Source organism: Hippopotamus amphibius, chromosome 10, assembly GCF_030028045.1.
Source record: "Hippopotamus amphibius kiboko isolate mHipAmp2 chromosome 10, mHipAmp2.hap2, whole genome shotgun sequence".
NCBI lineage: Eukaryota > Metazoa > Chordata > Mammalia > Artiodactyla > Hippopotamidae > Hippopotamus > Hippopotamus amphibius.
Window position 1 is genome coordinate 117,404,077 of NC_080195.1, and position 16,623 is coordinate 117,420,699.

The following is a 16,623-nucleotide window of genomic DNA, read 5'->3' on the forward strand; positions in this document are numbered from 1 at the left end:
AGCCCCTCCCCTCCCTGAGGTTGGGGGTGGGGCCTGAGTTCCAACCTCCAGTCAGGCGACCAGCCCCATCCTGAAGCTGTCTCCTTAGCAGAGTCTCAGGGGTGACTAAGGCTTTGGGAGCTCTGTGCTGGGAACCAGCACAAAACCAAATAGACATTTCTTATCATGCCACGGGATCACGCCTGCGAGGCCCCCACCACTGTGCTCCCGGCACCTGGACCCCAGAACCTGCCTGCAGGGCAGCCCCACCGCCACTCCCAGGGCCTGCTCAGACCTCCTCAGCTTCCCCAAGCGCCAGGAGCACCTTTGTCCTGACGAGCTGACTGGGTGGCTCCTGGGTGGGGGGTTAGAACCTTGGAGCCTTCAGGCCCCCCCCCCCCCATTCTCAGAGCAGGGAGGGGCTGGAAGTGGAGTTACCGGTGGGTCAGGTGTCCACACAATCCCCACCCCCAGCACGAGGCTGCAGGGGGCAGTCTGTCGGCAGCGTGTCGGCGTGCCGGGAGGGTGACGCACCCCGCTCCGCAGGGACACGGGTGACAGCCTGGATTCGTGATTGGTGTCTGAAGTGAGGACAGTCCTGTGGGACGGAGCCCTTAACCTGTGGGGTCCGACACCATCTCCAGGCAGGTGGTGTCAGAATTGGACGGAACTGTAGGACACCCAGCTGGGGTCACAGAGAATTGCTTGGTGTGGGGAAACGCCCACATGTTTGGTGACAGAAGTGAAAGTAAAGGAGACTCATAGGAGAGAAGACTCACAGGACGGAAGAGCTGTGTCTTCCTGACTCAGGAGGTAAACAAAACAGTTTTTCCAATTTACCAGGCCATCCAAAGATGTTGAACTTCTGTCAAATCTCTTCCCTCTATTGAATTAATAATTACGTTGAGAAATAAAACCAAAGCAAAAAGCCATGTTATAAAACATCAAGTAAATGGAAATGCCCTGGTGGTCCAGTGGTTAGCACTCCTTGCTTTCACTGCCAAGAGTGCAGGTGTGATCCCTGGCTGGGAAACTAAGATCCCACAAGCCGCGGTGTCGGGAGGGGGGAAAAGAAAGAAAAGAAAACATTGTGAAAATAAGGAAATGGTGTCAGACCTTTAATTGCTCATTTAACAAGACATGCAGCTGTTGGGATTTGCTGCACCCAGGCTCTGGCACTCTTGTCAACTGGGCAGCTGCACAGGGTGAGGTCAGCCCAGGCGGAGCCCAAGGTCATCTTGCCTCCTCTGACAAGCCTTCTGGCAACTGCGAGGGTCGGGCGGGGCAGGGCGCCTGCTCGTGTGGAACTTGGGGAAAGAGACGATTTATTCCAAAAGAGGCCAATGAAAACATGCAAAATACTTGAAGATGGCATTTGTATGAAATTTCTATTAAAGCAGCCAGGAAGCATAATTCCACCAGAAAGAAATGAAAGAGGAGCAGGAAGTAGAGTAGAGGTAGCTTGTCCCGTGGGGAGAATTCGGACAGAAGCAGATGGGAGAGAGCCCCCCCGGGCCTGGCACCCATGCTTTCCTTCAGGAGAAGCTGCGAGAAACAGCCTGCGGCCCCCCTCTCACATGGACACACCGGGCGCACGTTCTGCAGCTGCTCCTTTCCTGCAAGGAGCCGGACCTCTCCCCTGGGCCACACGGGGCAAACAGGCCCCTGGCACCACGCGTGTGGCTTTGCTCATGGTGTTTTCCCCCAGGAAGGTTTAAGCTTTTTGTGGCTAAATCAAGCTCCCTTTTCTCTCCTGGCTCCTGAGCCGTGTTTCCTGATGAAATCCCTGTCTGCTCGTGATCCTCACAGCCCCGCACCCAGCAGCTGTGGCCGCCCACCCCTCGGGGCAGAACAAGACCCTGCCGCTTACCGAGCCCCCGTGGGGTCACAGGCCTGGGGCTTGCGTGGGCAGGACGCCGTCAGGCACCACCCTGAGGGGAAGGAGGGGCTCTGGATGGAGCTGCTGCCCTGGTCTGGCTCAGACACCACGCTCGGGTGGTCTCACTGCCAGGACTTGGTGGAGGCCCGCACAGCCGGGCTTACACCGGAGCCTCCCAGGGCCACCCCTGCTGGGCTGGACAAATGACTCAAGCCTCAGGGGGCCCCCCTGGGAGGATGGCATGGGGTCCACACTCAGCTGTGGTAACCAGGACGGAGGCTGCCCTGGTTACCTGCCCCGCCCCGCCCTCCGGAGCTGGCAAGGCCTCCCCAAGTTCCCGCTGCAGCTACAGGCCTGGCAGAGGAAGAGGGTGACCCAGGCTGTGGGGTCCTCCCACCCCGCAGGCCTGGGAGGCTGGCTTGGAGCCTGGCCCAAACTTACGTGCTAAGGGCGGCCGCTGAGGGGCCGGCCATGTGCCGCACGGTGGGCAGGAAGCCGGCGGCAGGAGGCAGGGCGGTGGCCGAGACAACCGGGGGCCACGCAGAGTATCCGGCTGGGGAGCCCGGCCCGGGGCTGGCCTGCGTCGGGGCTGGGGGCGCGTAGTGGTGGTGGTGGTGCACGGAGGGCGGCTTCCGCCTCGCAGCTCGCAGGGCGGCGGGCCGAGCCCCCTGCGGGTCCTCGGCACGACACACACCAGGGCGTTTCCGCAGGGACCCCGGCTGCTCCCGGGCGCCCCCTCCCTTCACGTGGTTCCTGACTCAGGGTGGGGTCGGGGTCCGAGCAGCGGTGCAGGGGCGCAGGAGGGCAGGGGGTGCGGGGCAGGCTCCGGCAGAGCTCATCCGGCTCGAGGGGGCCGCGGTCTGGGCCCCGAACCGCACGACCCGCTCCTCATCTGGGGTGGGACCGGGGGGCGCTGGGGAGCGTCAAGCCGGATCACAGACCCGGAGCCAGACGTGCTTTTCAGAGCCGCACAGATGCATGAACTTCTGGAGGAAAAGCCACCAGGTTCTCAGGTCCTGGTGCGGGCGTGGAGCCTACCTGTGGGGCGAGGTGCGGGGCCGCAGGTGGGGGCGGGGGCAGGGCTCTGAGCATCAGGTTCTGCACGAGGATCTGGTGCATCTGCACGTTCTGTACCAGCATCATCTCCACCACGTCTGGGGGGTGGGGGGGCACGGAGGGCTCGGTCACTCACAGACGGCCGCCGCTGCCCGGGCCGCCCCGGGAGCGGAGCTCAGGGGCAGCAGACGCAGAGCGCCAGGAGCCGGCGCCGGGCCTGCGGGGCCCGGGGCGTGTTCACGGACGTGCGCTCTCAAGGCCTGTTGACGGGGGTGGGGGTGGGGGGCCTCCTGGCTACTGCATTCCTCACGTCCACTGGGCCACGTGGTGGCCCCAACGGCATCCATGTCTTAGTCCCCAGGACCTCTGAATGTGGTCTGATTTGGGAAAAGGATCTTTGCAGGTGTGATAAGGATCTAGCAATGAGATCACCCAGGCGAGCCCTAAACCCCAGGCTGGTCTTCATGAGCGAGAGAGGCTTCAGGGCTTTGAGACAGAGGAGGAGGCAAGACGCAGAGGAGCCGGGCAGAGGTCCGAGGCACGCCCGGAGCCCCGGCAGCTGGAGGGGCAGGAAGGACCCTCCCCGGGAGCCTTCGGGGGGCACGTGGCCCGCCACACCTTGATTTTGGACGTCTGCCTCCAGACGGTGAGCGGACATGTGTCTGTTGTTTTAGGCCACCCGGCTTGCCGCCCCTGGGAGCTAATATAGTCACCAACGCTGGACACTAGGAAACGCTGATTTTTGTCGGTGTGGGAGATAAATGTTGCTTCATTCCACAGCAAATAGGCCCTGGAAATTAGGTGGCCCTCCCTGCTCTGTCAGCCTCACCAAAGGAAGGCAAGCCCGTAAGGACCGCTCCCACTCCCAGCCAAGCAGACGGGGCCTGGAGGCCTGGGGCGGGGGCTCCCACAGGCGCACTGGGGCTGGGGCTGCAGGCAGACGGCCTCCCACTCAGACCACAGCTCTCCAGGGCCCTCCCTGCAGGTATGGACTTGTCGGCCTCTGCAACCCTGTGGACCAATTCCTTACAATACATCTTCCTCACGGTATCACACATCTGTCGGTTCTGCTTCCCAGCAGAGCCCTGACTGACAGAGATGTCAGCACAGGGCCAGGGGCTCTTGGGAGGGGCCGGAGACGACTGCGAGTGGACCTAGCTGAGTGTGGCAAAGGCCTAAGGAGACCCACAGGGGCCTGAGCCTGGGCCTGGGCCTGGGGCAGCCCCGCCCACAGTGAGCTGTCTGAGAGGGAAGCCTCCCCCTCAGCCCTGCAGGGTCCCCCAAGTAAAATCAGGCGTGAAAAGACTGGTCGACAGATGGAGGGGTAGAGAAACGGATCCATGTCATTTGCTATGGTCTCACGACAGGGCACACGTCAGTGCAGTAGGCAAACAGTTTTCAGTAAAGGGCATGGGGTCAAATTGGTATCCATGGCAAAAAAATAATGTTGACCTCTAACTCACGTCACATACACAGATCCATTGCAGGTAGATCGTAAATCTAAATATGAAAGGCAAGCAGAGCTGCAGAAGACGATACAGAAGAACGCCTGCGTGATCTTGACAGGTAAAGACGTCTTAAACAGGACACAAGAGAAAAGCCGGAAAAACTGAGCTTCGCTAAAATTAAGAACTTCTGTTCATCCAAAGACACCTTGAAGAGAGTGGAAAGGCCACAAAAATGACTTGCTGTTTGCAATACATACATCAAAACAATCCGTTTTTAGAATATGTAAAGAATTCCTAGAAATCAATGAGAGAGGCAGAAAACCTGAAGGAAAAATGGGCAAAACACTTGAATGGGTACTTCACAAAAAGGGATATTCAAATGGCTAAAAATATATGAAAAGGTGAAATGCAAGTTAAAACCGGAATAAGCTACCACCACCTGCCCACCAGACTGGTGAAAATCAAAAGTTCTGAAAACATCGTGCTGGTAAGTTGCTGTGGGCAACTGAAATTCTCCTCCCTCCCGTGGGGTGTCCGTGGTACGAGCGCTTGGAAAACTATCTGGCATGTTTCCTGAGCAGCCGTCCTGTTCCCGGGCATGTGCCCCACAGACACCAGCACGTCCACTCACCAGAAGGCGCACAGAGCAGCACCGCGGCAACAGCCCGGCTGCACAGAACCGGAACACCCAACCCCCAAAACAGGCCCATGATCTGAGGGACTGAATAGCGTGGGGGCTGAAGAACAGCCCCCAGTGCTGTCCATATCCTGATCCAGACCCTGCAAATGCGTTCCGTCCCGCAGCAAAAAGGACTTACAGATGTGACTGAGTAAAGAATCTTGAGATGGGACGGAGCAACCTGAGTCTCCAGCCATGGACGGAGGGTTGAGCGAAACGGGGTCTATCCACACAGGGCGGATCGCTCAGCCTTGAAAAGCGAGGGCACTCTGACACCTGCCACAACACAGGTGAACCTGGAGGACATTATCTCAGTGAAATAAGCCAGACACAAAAGGACTAACACTGTGTGATTCCACTCCTATGAGGCACGTAGCCCCGTTAAAATCATGCAGATGGAAGGTAGACTGGAGGGTGTGAGGGGCTGGGGGAGGGGAATGGGAAGCTGTTCATCGGGGACAGTTTCAGTTTTACACGACGGAAAATTCTGCAGATCTGTTGCAGAACGATGTGAGTATAGTTAGCACGACAGACATGGTGACGATGGTAAACTTCATGCTAGTGTGTTTACCACAATTTTTTAATTAACTAATTTTTTTAAAAAAGGATCTTGAAATGGGGAGATTATCTTGGACTATCTGGGTGGTCCTGATGTCTTCACAGGGGTCCTTAGAAAGTGCTGGGAGAAAATAACTATCAACCTACATTTGAATATCCAGCAAAACTAGTGTTTAAGAACAAGGGGACCCACACGCCACAACTACTGAGGCCACATGCTGCAAATACTGAAGCCCGTGCACCTAGAGCCCGTGCTTCACAAGAGAAGCCACCACAATGAGAAATCTGTGCACTGCAACAAAGAGCAGCCTCCACTCGCAGCAACTAGAGAAAGCCCTCACAGCAACGAAGACCCAGCACAGACCCCCCCCCCGCCCCCGCCGCCCAAAAAAAAGAACAAGGGGAAATGAAAAGGAAGTGAATACTGAGGGAGCCTCAGGAGCCCGTCCCGCAGGAAGACCTTGTAAAAGACTTGCTCCCAGATGGTAGGAAGGGACTCCAGGAGCACAGGCGGAGACACAATAAAGGTTGAGTCAATTCAAACGTATTTTCTGTGTGACGTTCTGCCAGTGTCTTTTCTGTGACGTTTTCCTAAAAGGTGGACCTGATGTGGAAGGCACTCCCAGGGAGTGGCAGGGGGTGGGGGGAGCTCCAGAAACTGCGGCTCTAACTTCACGCAAAGCAGCCCAACAGTCCTCCAAAGTGGTTGTTGTAGTGCTTTTGAGATTTCCTGTTTTTACATTCAAATATTTGATCCAGTTGGAATTTGCTTCGGTACGAGGAGTGGGATAGGGAACATGACTTTACTTTTCTGAATAGCTAGCTACTTACTGACTGTTTCATTTCTACCAGTGAGTTTAAATGCACTTTTTAAAGGTGCGCGCACATGCACGCGTGCGCACACACACGCGCACACACAGGGTGTGTTGGTTTCACCTCTAGAGCCTGACAGTCACTAAAGTTTATCTGGAAAAACCAAGGAGGATGGTGAGGAAAGTCCGGCGGGCTGTCCTCCCTGCACCTCCAGGCCACCTTTCTGTAGGTGCACCTTTGTGAATGCCACCCCCCCTGGGGAGCTGTGGACCACCATGGACCACCCCTACTAACACTGCTGAGCACACCACGTGCAAGCGAGGATGTGGAGGAACTGGACCTCTCCCACACGGCAGTTTTAAGTACACACCTGCCATGATTCAGCCATTCCAATCCTAGATATTCACGCAGGAGGAATAAAAACATGCGTTCAGACTCAGACATGAATGTCCATGGAGCTTTCGAGGTGATAACCAGAACTAGAAACAACCCAAATGTTCATTAACAGGTGAAAGATAACAAAGCGGTCCGTCCACACAAGGGAACGCCATTGGGCAATTTCAAGGAGCCACGGTTTGCTGCACCCAACAAGAGTGCTGAGTGTGGAAACAGTGCCGCTAAGTGAAAGAAGCCACACAAAACAGAGTGCATACTGTGTGATTCCACTCATATAGAAACCTAGGAGCTGCAAACTGATGCAGAGTGACAGAGCAGGCAGGACGCGGGAGAGGGCCTGAGGTGACGTGCCTGTTCACTGCTCATCTAGCAATGGGTGCACAGGTGTGTACAGGTGTCAAAACTATCAAATTGTTAAACTATCAACTTTAACAGTGTGCAGTGTATTCTATGTCACCTCAATAGAGCTGGCCTAAAAGTCAAGTATTTAAAAGTTACTTAGGGCTTCCTAGGTGGTGCAGGGGTTAAGAATCCGCCTGCCAACACAGGGGACACGGGTTCGAGCCCTGCTCCAGGAAGATCCCACATGCCGTGGAGCAACTAAGCCCATGCACCACAACTATTGAGCCTGTGCTTTAGAGCCCATGAGCCACAACTATTGAGCCCATGTGCTGCAACTACTGAAGCCCACACACCTAGAGCCTGTGCTCTGCAACAAGAGAAGTCACAGCAATGAGGAGCCCACACACCACAACGAAGAGTAGCCCCCGCTCGCTGCAACTGCAGCTAGAGAAAGCCTGCGCACAGCAACGAAGACCCAACAAAGCCAATAAATAAACAAATAAATTTATTTTAAAAAAAAGTTACTTAGGGCTTCCCTGGTGGAGCAGTGGTTAAGAATCCACCTGCCAATGCAGGGAACACAGGTTCGATCCCTGGGCCAGGAAGATCCTATATGCCACGGAGCAACGAAGTCATTGTGCCACAACTACTTGAGCCAGTGCTCTAGAGCCTGAGAGCCACAACTACTGAGCCCACGTGCCACAACTACTGAAGCCAGAGTACCTAGAGCCTGTGCTCCGCAACAACAGAAGCCACCATAATGAGAAGCCTGTGCACTTCAATGAAGAGTAGCCCCCGCTCTCCACAACTGGAGAAAGCCCATATGCAGCAACAAAGACCCAATGCAGCCAATAAATCAATTAATTAATTTTTTTAAAAAAGTTAAAGAGAAAGGGCAGTTGAGCCAAGGCTTTTGTGAAGCTAACTGCTGGATGAGTAGGCATTGGGGCCCAGCTCTTTCAGATCTGAGTGCAGTCTTCTTCCCTCAGCGATGTCCATCAGTAAGGAGTTTTCAAAGTGAAATTATTTTCACATTGGTAAATACATAGCTTCAGTTGAGCAGCCAAAAGCTGGCCCTAAATGACTACCCTGCTTACAAAAGTATTTTTTCTTTCAGTAGAGAGTTTCTTAAACCCACGACAACACTTGTTATGGATACTTACCTTCCTTGATGCTTCCTGACCGCTGAGTGGGGAAGGCCTGGGGAGGGGGGATCTGTGCGATGAGTGGCTGCTGAGGCAGCTGCTGGATGATGGTGGTGGGAGGCGGGGGGACCTGAAAGAGCCAGACAACCTGTGCCCCCGGGAATAGTGACCTACGGCACCACCCACCACCCATCCACCCATCCATCCATCCATCCATCCATCCATCCACCATCCATCCATCCATCCATCTACCATCCATCCACCCATCCACCCATCCATCCATTCATCCATCCATCCATCCATCCATCCATCCACCATCCATCCATCCACCATCCATCCACCCACCCACCATCCATCCATCCATCCATCCATCCACCATCCATCCACCCATCCATCCACAGGGGTCTTCAAATGAGAAACCCTAGAGGTTAAATATATGGCTGAATAGATAAATATTTGAGTCTCGGTATCGCTTAGGACATGGCCTGTTATGGACTGAATGTTTGTTCCCCCCCAAATTCATATGTTGAAGCCCTAACTTCCAGAGTGACTACATTTGGAGATGGGGCCTGTGAGGTGATAAAGGGACTGAGGTCATAAGGGTGGGGCTCTAGTCTGATAGGGCTTGTGCCCTTGTAAGAAGAGGCAACCCCAGACTCTCTCTCTGCCCCGTGAGGACACAGCGAGAAGGCACCACCCACCAGCCAGGAGAGTGTGCTCACAGAACCAGATTGGCCGGCACCTTTATCTGGGACGTCCAGCCTCCAGACTGTGGTATTTTGTAATGGAGGCCAAGCTGAGTAAAACATGGCATTTTAGCCACATTTCCCAGCTTTAGTGCCTAAGCTCATCCCTGCTTCCATTAATTCTGCTTAAAAGAGGCATCCAAGGAACTTGGCACAGAAATGCTCGCTGCCTGCCCTCCTGAGTTAAAATAAATGCACAACAGTTTTGAGTGCACACTAAGTGTTGATTTCTATTTTAATCCTCTTCTGGATGCACAAGGCCCTGCCCTGTCCCTTCTCTCTCGTTTCATGGAAAGGATGGCATAGACTAGGATTGGCAAACTTCCTGTAACGGGCTGGACAGTGTATTGTTCCTGCTCTGTGGCCACATGGCTTAAGTTGTAACCACTCACCTCTGTGTTGTAGCTGGAAAGCAGCTCCAGATGTGTAAGCAAAACTTCACTCATGAACCCTGAGATGTGCTTTTCATATCCTTTTCATGTGTTACAAGCTATCATTCTTGCCCTGATTCTTTCCCAAACGTTTAAAAGTGTACAAGCCCTCTCGCTCCAGCTCCACAGGTTGTACAGACACAGGTGGCAGCCAGCTTTGGCCTGTAGCCACAGTCGGCTGCCCCCAGCACTGACCGGCAGGCAGTCCGAGTGGCAGTGCTGTCGCGGCAGAGGGAACCTCCTACCCCAGAGCCTCTGGGAAATTCATCCTAACGACCAAGGGCCCTGCTTGCCCTCGTGGTGTCTTTGGGGCTGAGACTGAAACACCGGAGCATGGCTGGGCCTGAGGAACTGCAATACGTGTGAGCACGCCTGGGACTGGGGGAGCCTCCTGCACCTACGCCTCCACCCCCACTGTTCCTGGAAGAGGTTCCAGGGGCTGGAGGTCTGGAAGGACAGCCCCGGGGCAAAGGGGGCTCTGGGGGCTCTGCGGGCGTGGACCCCTCTGAGGCCACCCCTTCCCTGTCTGTTACCTCCACCTGGGCTGCCAGGTCCCCTCCCAGAGGGTAAACGCCCTGCAGGTCACAGGTCACGGACCCAGCCCGCCGGCACCAACCTCCCTGGCCAGCCCATCGAGAACCTTCTCAGCTTGGCCCTGCCCGCCTCCTGCCAGTTGTCTCCTTGTGCACTCAACTCCCGAGGCCGCAGCCCGCCAGGCTCCAGCTGCCGCCCTGCCTTCCTCTGGGCGCCCGGCTGCCCCCATAGAGTCCCTTTTGCTTAAGAAAGTCAGAGCTGCCTCTTCACTGCTTGCAGCCCCCGATGCTGAATGCACGCGTGATGCTCTCAGGAGTGGAAGCCGCTTTCACCTTCCACAGTTCTGCCCTGCAGGCGAGGAGCCACGCTTCCCTGGTCATCACGAAGTTTCAGAAATGAGCTGACACCCTTCTTCCCCCAATTCGGGCACTCCTGATACGGAAACCCCCTCATACTTCTGTTCCTAGTGCAAAGGTTAGGACGTGGGGCCCAGCTGGGACCCCACCCTCTCCCCTGTAATGAGGAGACGAGCCCCCCGCCCCAGCCAGCTCTCAGGGCGCCTGTGAGGTCTGATGAGAGACACGTTAGTCCCCGACAGGGCTGGACGTGGGCTGCAGCCACTGCCCCGCTTAGCTGCTTAGCTGCAGAGGGCACAGGAGGCGGCGGTATGGGGATGCCGCCATCCCTGCTCAGGTGAACGGTCTCTGGGGGCGCGGCACCCGCCCCCCAGGTTCACCACAAGGAAGACGCACCGGGTGTTGGATGATGTGTGGTGGGTCCAAGACAGGTGGGAGCGTGGAGACGGCAGGGTGGACACGCACGGGGGGCGCCTCTGGCGGCAGCACTGACCCGCAGGCTCCTCCATCCGGCCCCTCCCAGGCGCGGGCCCGGGAGACCTCTTCCAGGAGGCGCTGTTCCTGCAACACCAAGGCAGTAGCGCCTGTGTGCAGCGGCGGGGGGGGGCCGGGGCACAGACATTTGTTGGGGCCGGCGTGTCCCAGGCCCTCACTCCCCTGCCAGGGCAGCACCAGCCCACAGGTGTGGGGGCCCCCTGTGGGGAACCGCCCCAGGACCACCTGCCGCCGCCATGCCCCAGGCTCCCTCCCACCCCCGCCCGGGCACACAGATCTCGGGCCCAGGGTGCAGCCGGGTGCCCGCTGGAATCAGGCCCTGAGGCAAAGCCCGAAGGCCCTTCGCGTGGCGCACACAGGAGAAATTGACCTAAAGTGACTTTTTTCCAGCCAATAGAGGATATTCTGTCTCTGCAGCACACTTCCAGGTCTAGTTCATGACAAAGCAGTAAGTTTATCACAACTATTGTTTGGACCCAAACGCACCCTTTCCCACGGTCATTTCCTGCTGCTGGTGCGGCTGGTCTGGATGGAGCCCTGGCCGTCTTAGAATCCCACTTCCGGGGGAACCGGACCCTTCGCACGGCATGGCCACCTCTGATCGTGTGCGGCCAGAGCAGGTTTTTTTAGTGAACAGCCCCCTGTGAAAGCCCAGCCTGCAGGAAGCGGGTGAGTGCTCTCTCCGTGGACTCCGTAACGGAGCGTGACGCCCCCCAGCTGCTCACAGTCCATCAGTTGTCCACCCCCAGGTCGCAAACATCAGGACCAGCGTGGGTACAGAAGGGTACCCCCCGGCCCGTGCTTGCTCTGAGCTCAGGCTGCAGTTTCAGCTGCAGAGAGCTCAGGCCGCGGCTTCCCGTGGCCGCGTGGCCTACCCGGAGTCTCCGCAGAAGGTCCTTCCTAGTCCTCAGTGCTCTCCGCAGGGCGGCCTCTGGCCCGTCCTCGTCCTCATTTCCTGGAGGGAAGCGGGTGCTTCAGGGCTCAGCACCGCAGACCCTGGCCCCTCCCGCCCCCGGGACCTGCACGCCTGTCCCAGAGAAGGAGGGAGGTGCCTGCGGACAGACTTGGGGGCCGCCCCATGGGGACTATGTGGGCAATAGTAGGGGGGATTCAGGGAGCTCCGTCTCCGAGCGGGGGTCTGTCATTCCTGGAGAGGAGCCAGAAGTCACAGAGCGAGGACTCCCGCCGGGGCCCGAGCACCGTGCCGCTCTTGCTCCTGTGCCGCTCTTGCTCCTGTGCCAGAAAGTCCCCCGGGCTCCGCAGGACGCGGTGAGAGGAAGGAGGCCCCCACAGGGCTCAGGGCAGGGCCGAGAGCCCAGCCTCCTGCCACCTGGAGCCACCCCGCGGCCCCAAGCTACATGGAGGCTGGTGTGGTCCACGGAGCCTCAGGTACGGTTCCTGCAGCCTCCTGGAGACCATGCCTCTCGGAGAAGAGAGGGCTCCGGAAGGGCTCTGGTGGTCCCTGGGCTCCTCGCCTCTGGGCGCACGGGCCTGCCCCACCCCCCAGGCCTGCTGCCCTCCCCCGGAGCTGGGGATGCCTGAGTTGCCTGCCCTGCGAGGGCCCCAGGACTCTCCCCTCCCCGGCCCACTTGAGCTGCTCCATATTCTGCGCGTGCCCTTGGTCATGTGACCTGGTTTGGGATTTTCTGTCTGGATTTGGGCCCTGGGCTCTGTCTGCTGCCCTTGGGAGCTGCAGCTCAAGGGGCTATACCACGTAGTAAAGAACAAGCAGCGTCTCCCAACACCCCGCCCAGATGTCCTGAGCCCAGACCCCCTCACCAGTGAAAGCAGTCCTTGCCCTGGTTCCTGTGGCCTGAGCATCTGACCGCCAGCCAGGCTGGGGACGACAGGGCATCTGGTCTGGGCGCCCGAGGATAGAGGGGGTGGGCCCCCCACGCCCCCCACCCCAAAGCAAACTCGGGGCAACATGGTCTGATGCAGGTGTGGCCACTTCTGAGATGGGCAACCTGGGCTGGTTACCTAACCTCTCTGTGCCTCCAGCTTCTTGTCTGCGAAGTGGGAACGATGAACGTGCCCCCCTGGGAGTGCAAACGGGAGGTGGAGTGCGTGTGTGTATGTGTGCGTGTGTGCACGTGTGTTAGAGACACAGCAAAGGGCTTTCTGCTCTGAAAGTAAAGCAGTTTAGAGGACGGTGTTGCCATGAGCAGAGGTGGCTCTGGGGCAGCTCCAAGCAGCCCGGGCTCTTACCTGGCGCGAGGTTGGGGTCCTCAGAATCCCCTTCCACGTCCTCACGCTCCTGCTCTAGCTTCTGTGAGGAAGAGGGAGCAGGCTGAGGACACAGGCCCCGGGCACAGGCTCGCCGTGAGGGGCCAGGCCGGGCACCAGCACCCAGGTGGGCCGACTGGAAGCAGGATGTATGCGAGGCGGGCACACTCTCCATACGATGCCCACAGGCTCGGCCGTGAGGCCCACAGCCCCTGCAGGCGGCTTTCTGAGAGCCTGACCCGGCCAGCTCTGGGTCCTGACCACCCCGACCATGCCACCTGAGCCCTGGGCTGAGCAGCTACAGTCTGGGCCAGTCCTGGGGCGACCCCTGCCGCCCCCTCTGGGCAGCCCAGGGGGGCAGAACAGAGCAGGCAGGTGAGGTGGGGGCGTGAGGGCCATGCAGACCCTCAGAGGTGGGTAAGAAGACCGGCCTGAGGGGAGCCCCCACACGGCTGCCCCAGGCCCGCCCGAGAGGCTGCATCTGGCAGGGTCTATCTTCCCTCAAGCTCGGAGGCCGGGACGCTACGAGGAGGGGAGAGCTTTGGGGAGCCCCAGGAGCTCTCAAGCCTGTGGGTGTGGGCCTGCCTCCTGGCTGCAGAAACTGCCAGAAGAACTTACTGCACAAACACAAAGAAGAAAAACCAAGAAACCACAGTTCTTCACTACGAGGCTAAAACCACTGAAAAGGGTTTTGCTTTGGAAGCGGGCATGTTACAGGTATAATGTTATCTTTCAAAGCTGTGCTTCTGTAACAAGCTGTTGGAAACACGCGTGCCCAACTGTCCTACCTTCTCCAGGAGTTTCAGGGTCACTCGGGTCAACTGATCTGCCACTAAGGAGTCCAGCATCCTGGGGCCACGGGGGGGACACCGCAGGCCCCCCCGCCGCCTCCTGCCCCAGCTCAGTTCCTTCAGGAAGAACCGCTCAGCTAGAGAGAAGCAGCCCCAACCCTGGGGCCATTGAAGGATTCCCACGCCGGGCTCAGTTTTGCTCCTGGAGACCGGCCTCTGTGGACAGAGAAAAGTGTGTGGGAGGAGGGGGCCCTCGCCCTGGACGCAGTGTGTCGGGCATCACCGTGGTGGTTGCTAGGCGCTGCAGACGCAGGGAGGCCCCTGGCTGCCAGGTTTCCACGGAGAGGCCTTCCCAGGCCCCGCCTGTCCCCATGCAGGGGTTACTTGTAGACACCGCTGATGCCCAGGTGTGGCCCGGCGGGGCTCCTCAGGAAGGAAAAAGTGGGCAGCAGCTGGGGCCCCGGGTGGGGACAGAGCCCAGAGGGGTGAGGGGGGAGGGCTGCAGCGTCCATGCCCCATGCACCGCAGGGGCCCGCCACCCCCACCCCAGTCTATGCCAGCCTCCAGGAGCCCAGAGAACCCCTGGCCTCTCCCAGGGATCCTCCCAGCCAGACAGGAGTAAAGACTGGACCCCTGGCAGACGGTGCGACCACCACCTCCCTGGAGACTTCAGGAAAGTCTGGGTGGCAAAGGGGCGGCACCAGGGAGCCGGCCAATGAGGCACCTGGGGGCTTCTGGGGGGGTCTTGAGGTGGGCCCACCCCACCGGCACCCAGCCAGCACCTCACAGAACATGGGGCCACCCCGAGGCACCACCCCTCAGGGTGGATGTGATTCCAGAGGGGGGACTGCCCAGCCAGGACTCATGCCCAGAGAGGGGCAGGGGCACCCGGCTGTGGAACCCCCAGCCAGGCCAGCCCTCAGTGGGTGACCCACTTGCCGACAGAGTGCACGTGCCCGGGGCTGGCGTGGGGGAGGGCGGGGGAGGGCGGGGTTGTGCCCAGCAAGGGGAGCCTTTTCTAAATGACGTTCCACAGAGAGGGCAGGGACCCAGCAGGTAAGATCGGCTCCTCATTTGTCCTTTCCAGTTCAGGTCTGCAAGTCCGTCAACCTGACAAATGCAGCCGACATAACAGCTGTGAAGGCGGAGCCGGTGCCAGCGGCCTGGGGCTGGGGCAGGGGTCAGCGTGCTCACAGCCCCTCGTCAGCGCAGACGGCCAAGCCTGGGCTGAAAGTTCCTTACGTTGCCCGTACACGTCAGTATTTACGGTTTTATACGTGTCACCACCCTAAGATTCAAACAGGAGGTCTGAGGGTGCACAAAAATGAGTTAACTTGGCTAAGCAACTCCAGCTAACTTAAATGAGTTAACTTGGCTAAGCAACTCAAGTTAGCTAGGGGGTAACCATGACCCATCCCAGTGTGTATCAGTTTGTTAGTTTAAAAAATGCACTTTTTAGAACAGATTTAGAGTTATAGAAAATGGAGAAGAGCGTTTCCACATCCTTGGCTTCTCTATCATTAACATCTTATGACACGTTTGTTACAGTAAATGAATCCACACTGACACATTATCTTTAACTAAAGTCCACGTTTCATTTGATTTGCTTATTTTGCCTAATGTCCCTTTTCTGTCCCAGGATCCCATCTGGGACACCATGTGACATTTAGCCCCATGTCCCCTTTGGTTCCTCTTCCTTTTATGACATTGACAATTTTGAGGAGTACTATTATATTTTGTACTATATTGTAGCCATACCTACTGTTTCCGGCATCTTGTAGGCTGTGCCTCTGCGATTGGGATTTGCCTGATTTCTCGTGACTGGACTGGGGTTGAGTTCTTGGGAGGAAGACCACAGAGGCGAAGGGCCCTTCACATCACGTCCCGTCCCGGGGGGTGTGCCGTCAACATGACCTGCGCTGTGGACGCTGACCTTCGCTACCTGGAGGAGGGGTCTATCGGGTTTTCCCACGGCACAGCTACTATTTTTCTCTCCCTTTCCACACTGTCCTCTGTGGGAGGAAGGAGCTAGGCACAGTCCATACATAAGGAGCGGGGGTGATGTTGCCCTCCTCAGGGGTGAGTATCTCCATATTTGGACAGCTGTGTAACTGTTAAAAATAAATTAAGACTCAGATCCAACGTTTACAGAATATCTAGAATAGCCATGGAAATGATTCTGGGCTTCCTCAGAACACGGTTTGAAAACCACTGGCCAAAGCGGTGTTGGCAAACAATGTGCCTGGGCCCCCACAGAGCTTTAGACATACTGCCACACGTAAAGGCTGAGCGATTCAGGCATAGGTCTGAGTCTCTGGCTGCTCGTGGGAAATCTGATCCTGTGGTCTGTGAGGACTGCCTGCTGGGCCCTGGTCTTATAAGCCCACTGCCTCACATCTGTGAGCCAAGACCGGAAGCTCCACTCACCACACAATGGGCTGTTGTCTGACTTGGGAGGTGGTTGAGTTGCCAGGGCTCCCTGAAGATTTGTGTAAGTCGTGGTTACTTAGACTCACACGTTCACGCTGAGGTTGAAAGATGAGCTTGTGTCAGTAAAGTGTCCCCAGAGCACATTAGTGGAGGAGTATAGTTACTGCCACTCAACCTCAGAGAGCAGACAGGGAGCACACGGCCTGCACACAGGCCTTGTTCCGGTGGAGGTGCAGGAGTGAAGGGAACCCAGAAACCTGGTGTGTCTGCTGGCACCCCTGCACTCCCCGCCCAGCCTTCTGGATACACTGCCTTCTCT

General features: G+C 57.5%; 1 protein-coding gene across 1 annotated transcript; it reads right to left on the reverse strand.

Moving 5' to 3' along the window:
* Positions 1-1,094: 1,094 nt before the first annotated feature.
* Positions 1,095-13,993, reverse strand: C10H21orf58 (chromosome 10 C21orf58 homolog). The gene is made up of 8 exons (XM_057697230.1): positions 13,872-13,993; positions 13,066-13,126; positions 11,733-11,812; positions 10,759-10,923; positions 8,314-8,425; positions 2,300-3,012; positions 1,850-1,910; positions 1,095-1,286 (listed from the first exon to the last, which is right to left on the reverse strand). The coding sequence occupies exons 1-6, from the start codon at positions 13,929-13,931 to the stop codon at positions 2,819-2,821; spliced, it is 672 nt and encodes a 223-aa protein (XP_057553213.1). The 5' UTR covers positions 13,932-13,993; the 3' UTR covers positions 1,095-1,286; positions 1,850-1,910; positions 2,300-2,818.
* Positions 13,994-16,623: the final 2,630 nt, after the last annotated feature.

What these genes read in the sequence shown, in the direction of transcription:
- C10H21orf58 (XM_057697230.1), bottom strand. Translation starts at nt 13,931, where the DNA reads ATGCTGGACTCCTTAGTGGCAGATCAGTTGACCCGAGTGACCCTGAAA. An exon ending in CCCTGAAACTCCTGGAGAAG is followed by an intron (nt 13,127 to 13,871) that starts GTAGGACAGTTG and finishes TCTTCCTCACAG; the next exon opens with AAGCTAGAGCAGGAGCGTGA. An exon ending in GGACCCCAACCTCGCGCCAG is followed by an intron (nt 11,813 to 13,065) that starts GTAAGAGCCCGG and finishes GCTTCCCTCCAG; the next exon opens with GAAATGAGGACGAGGACGGG.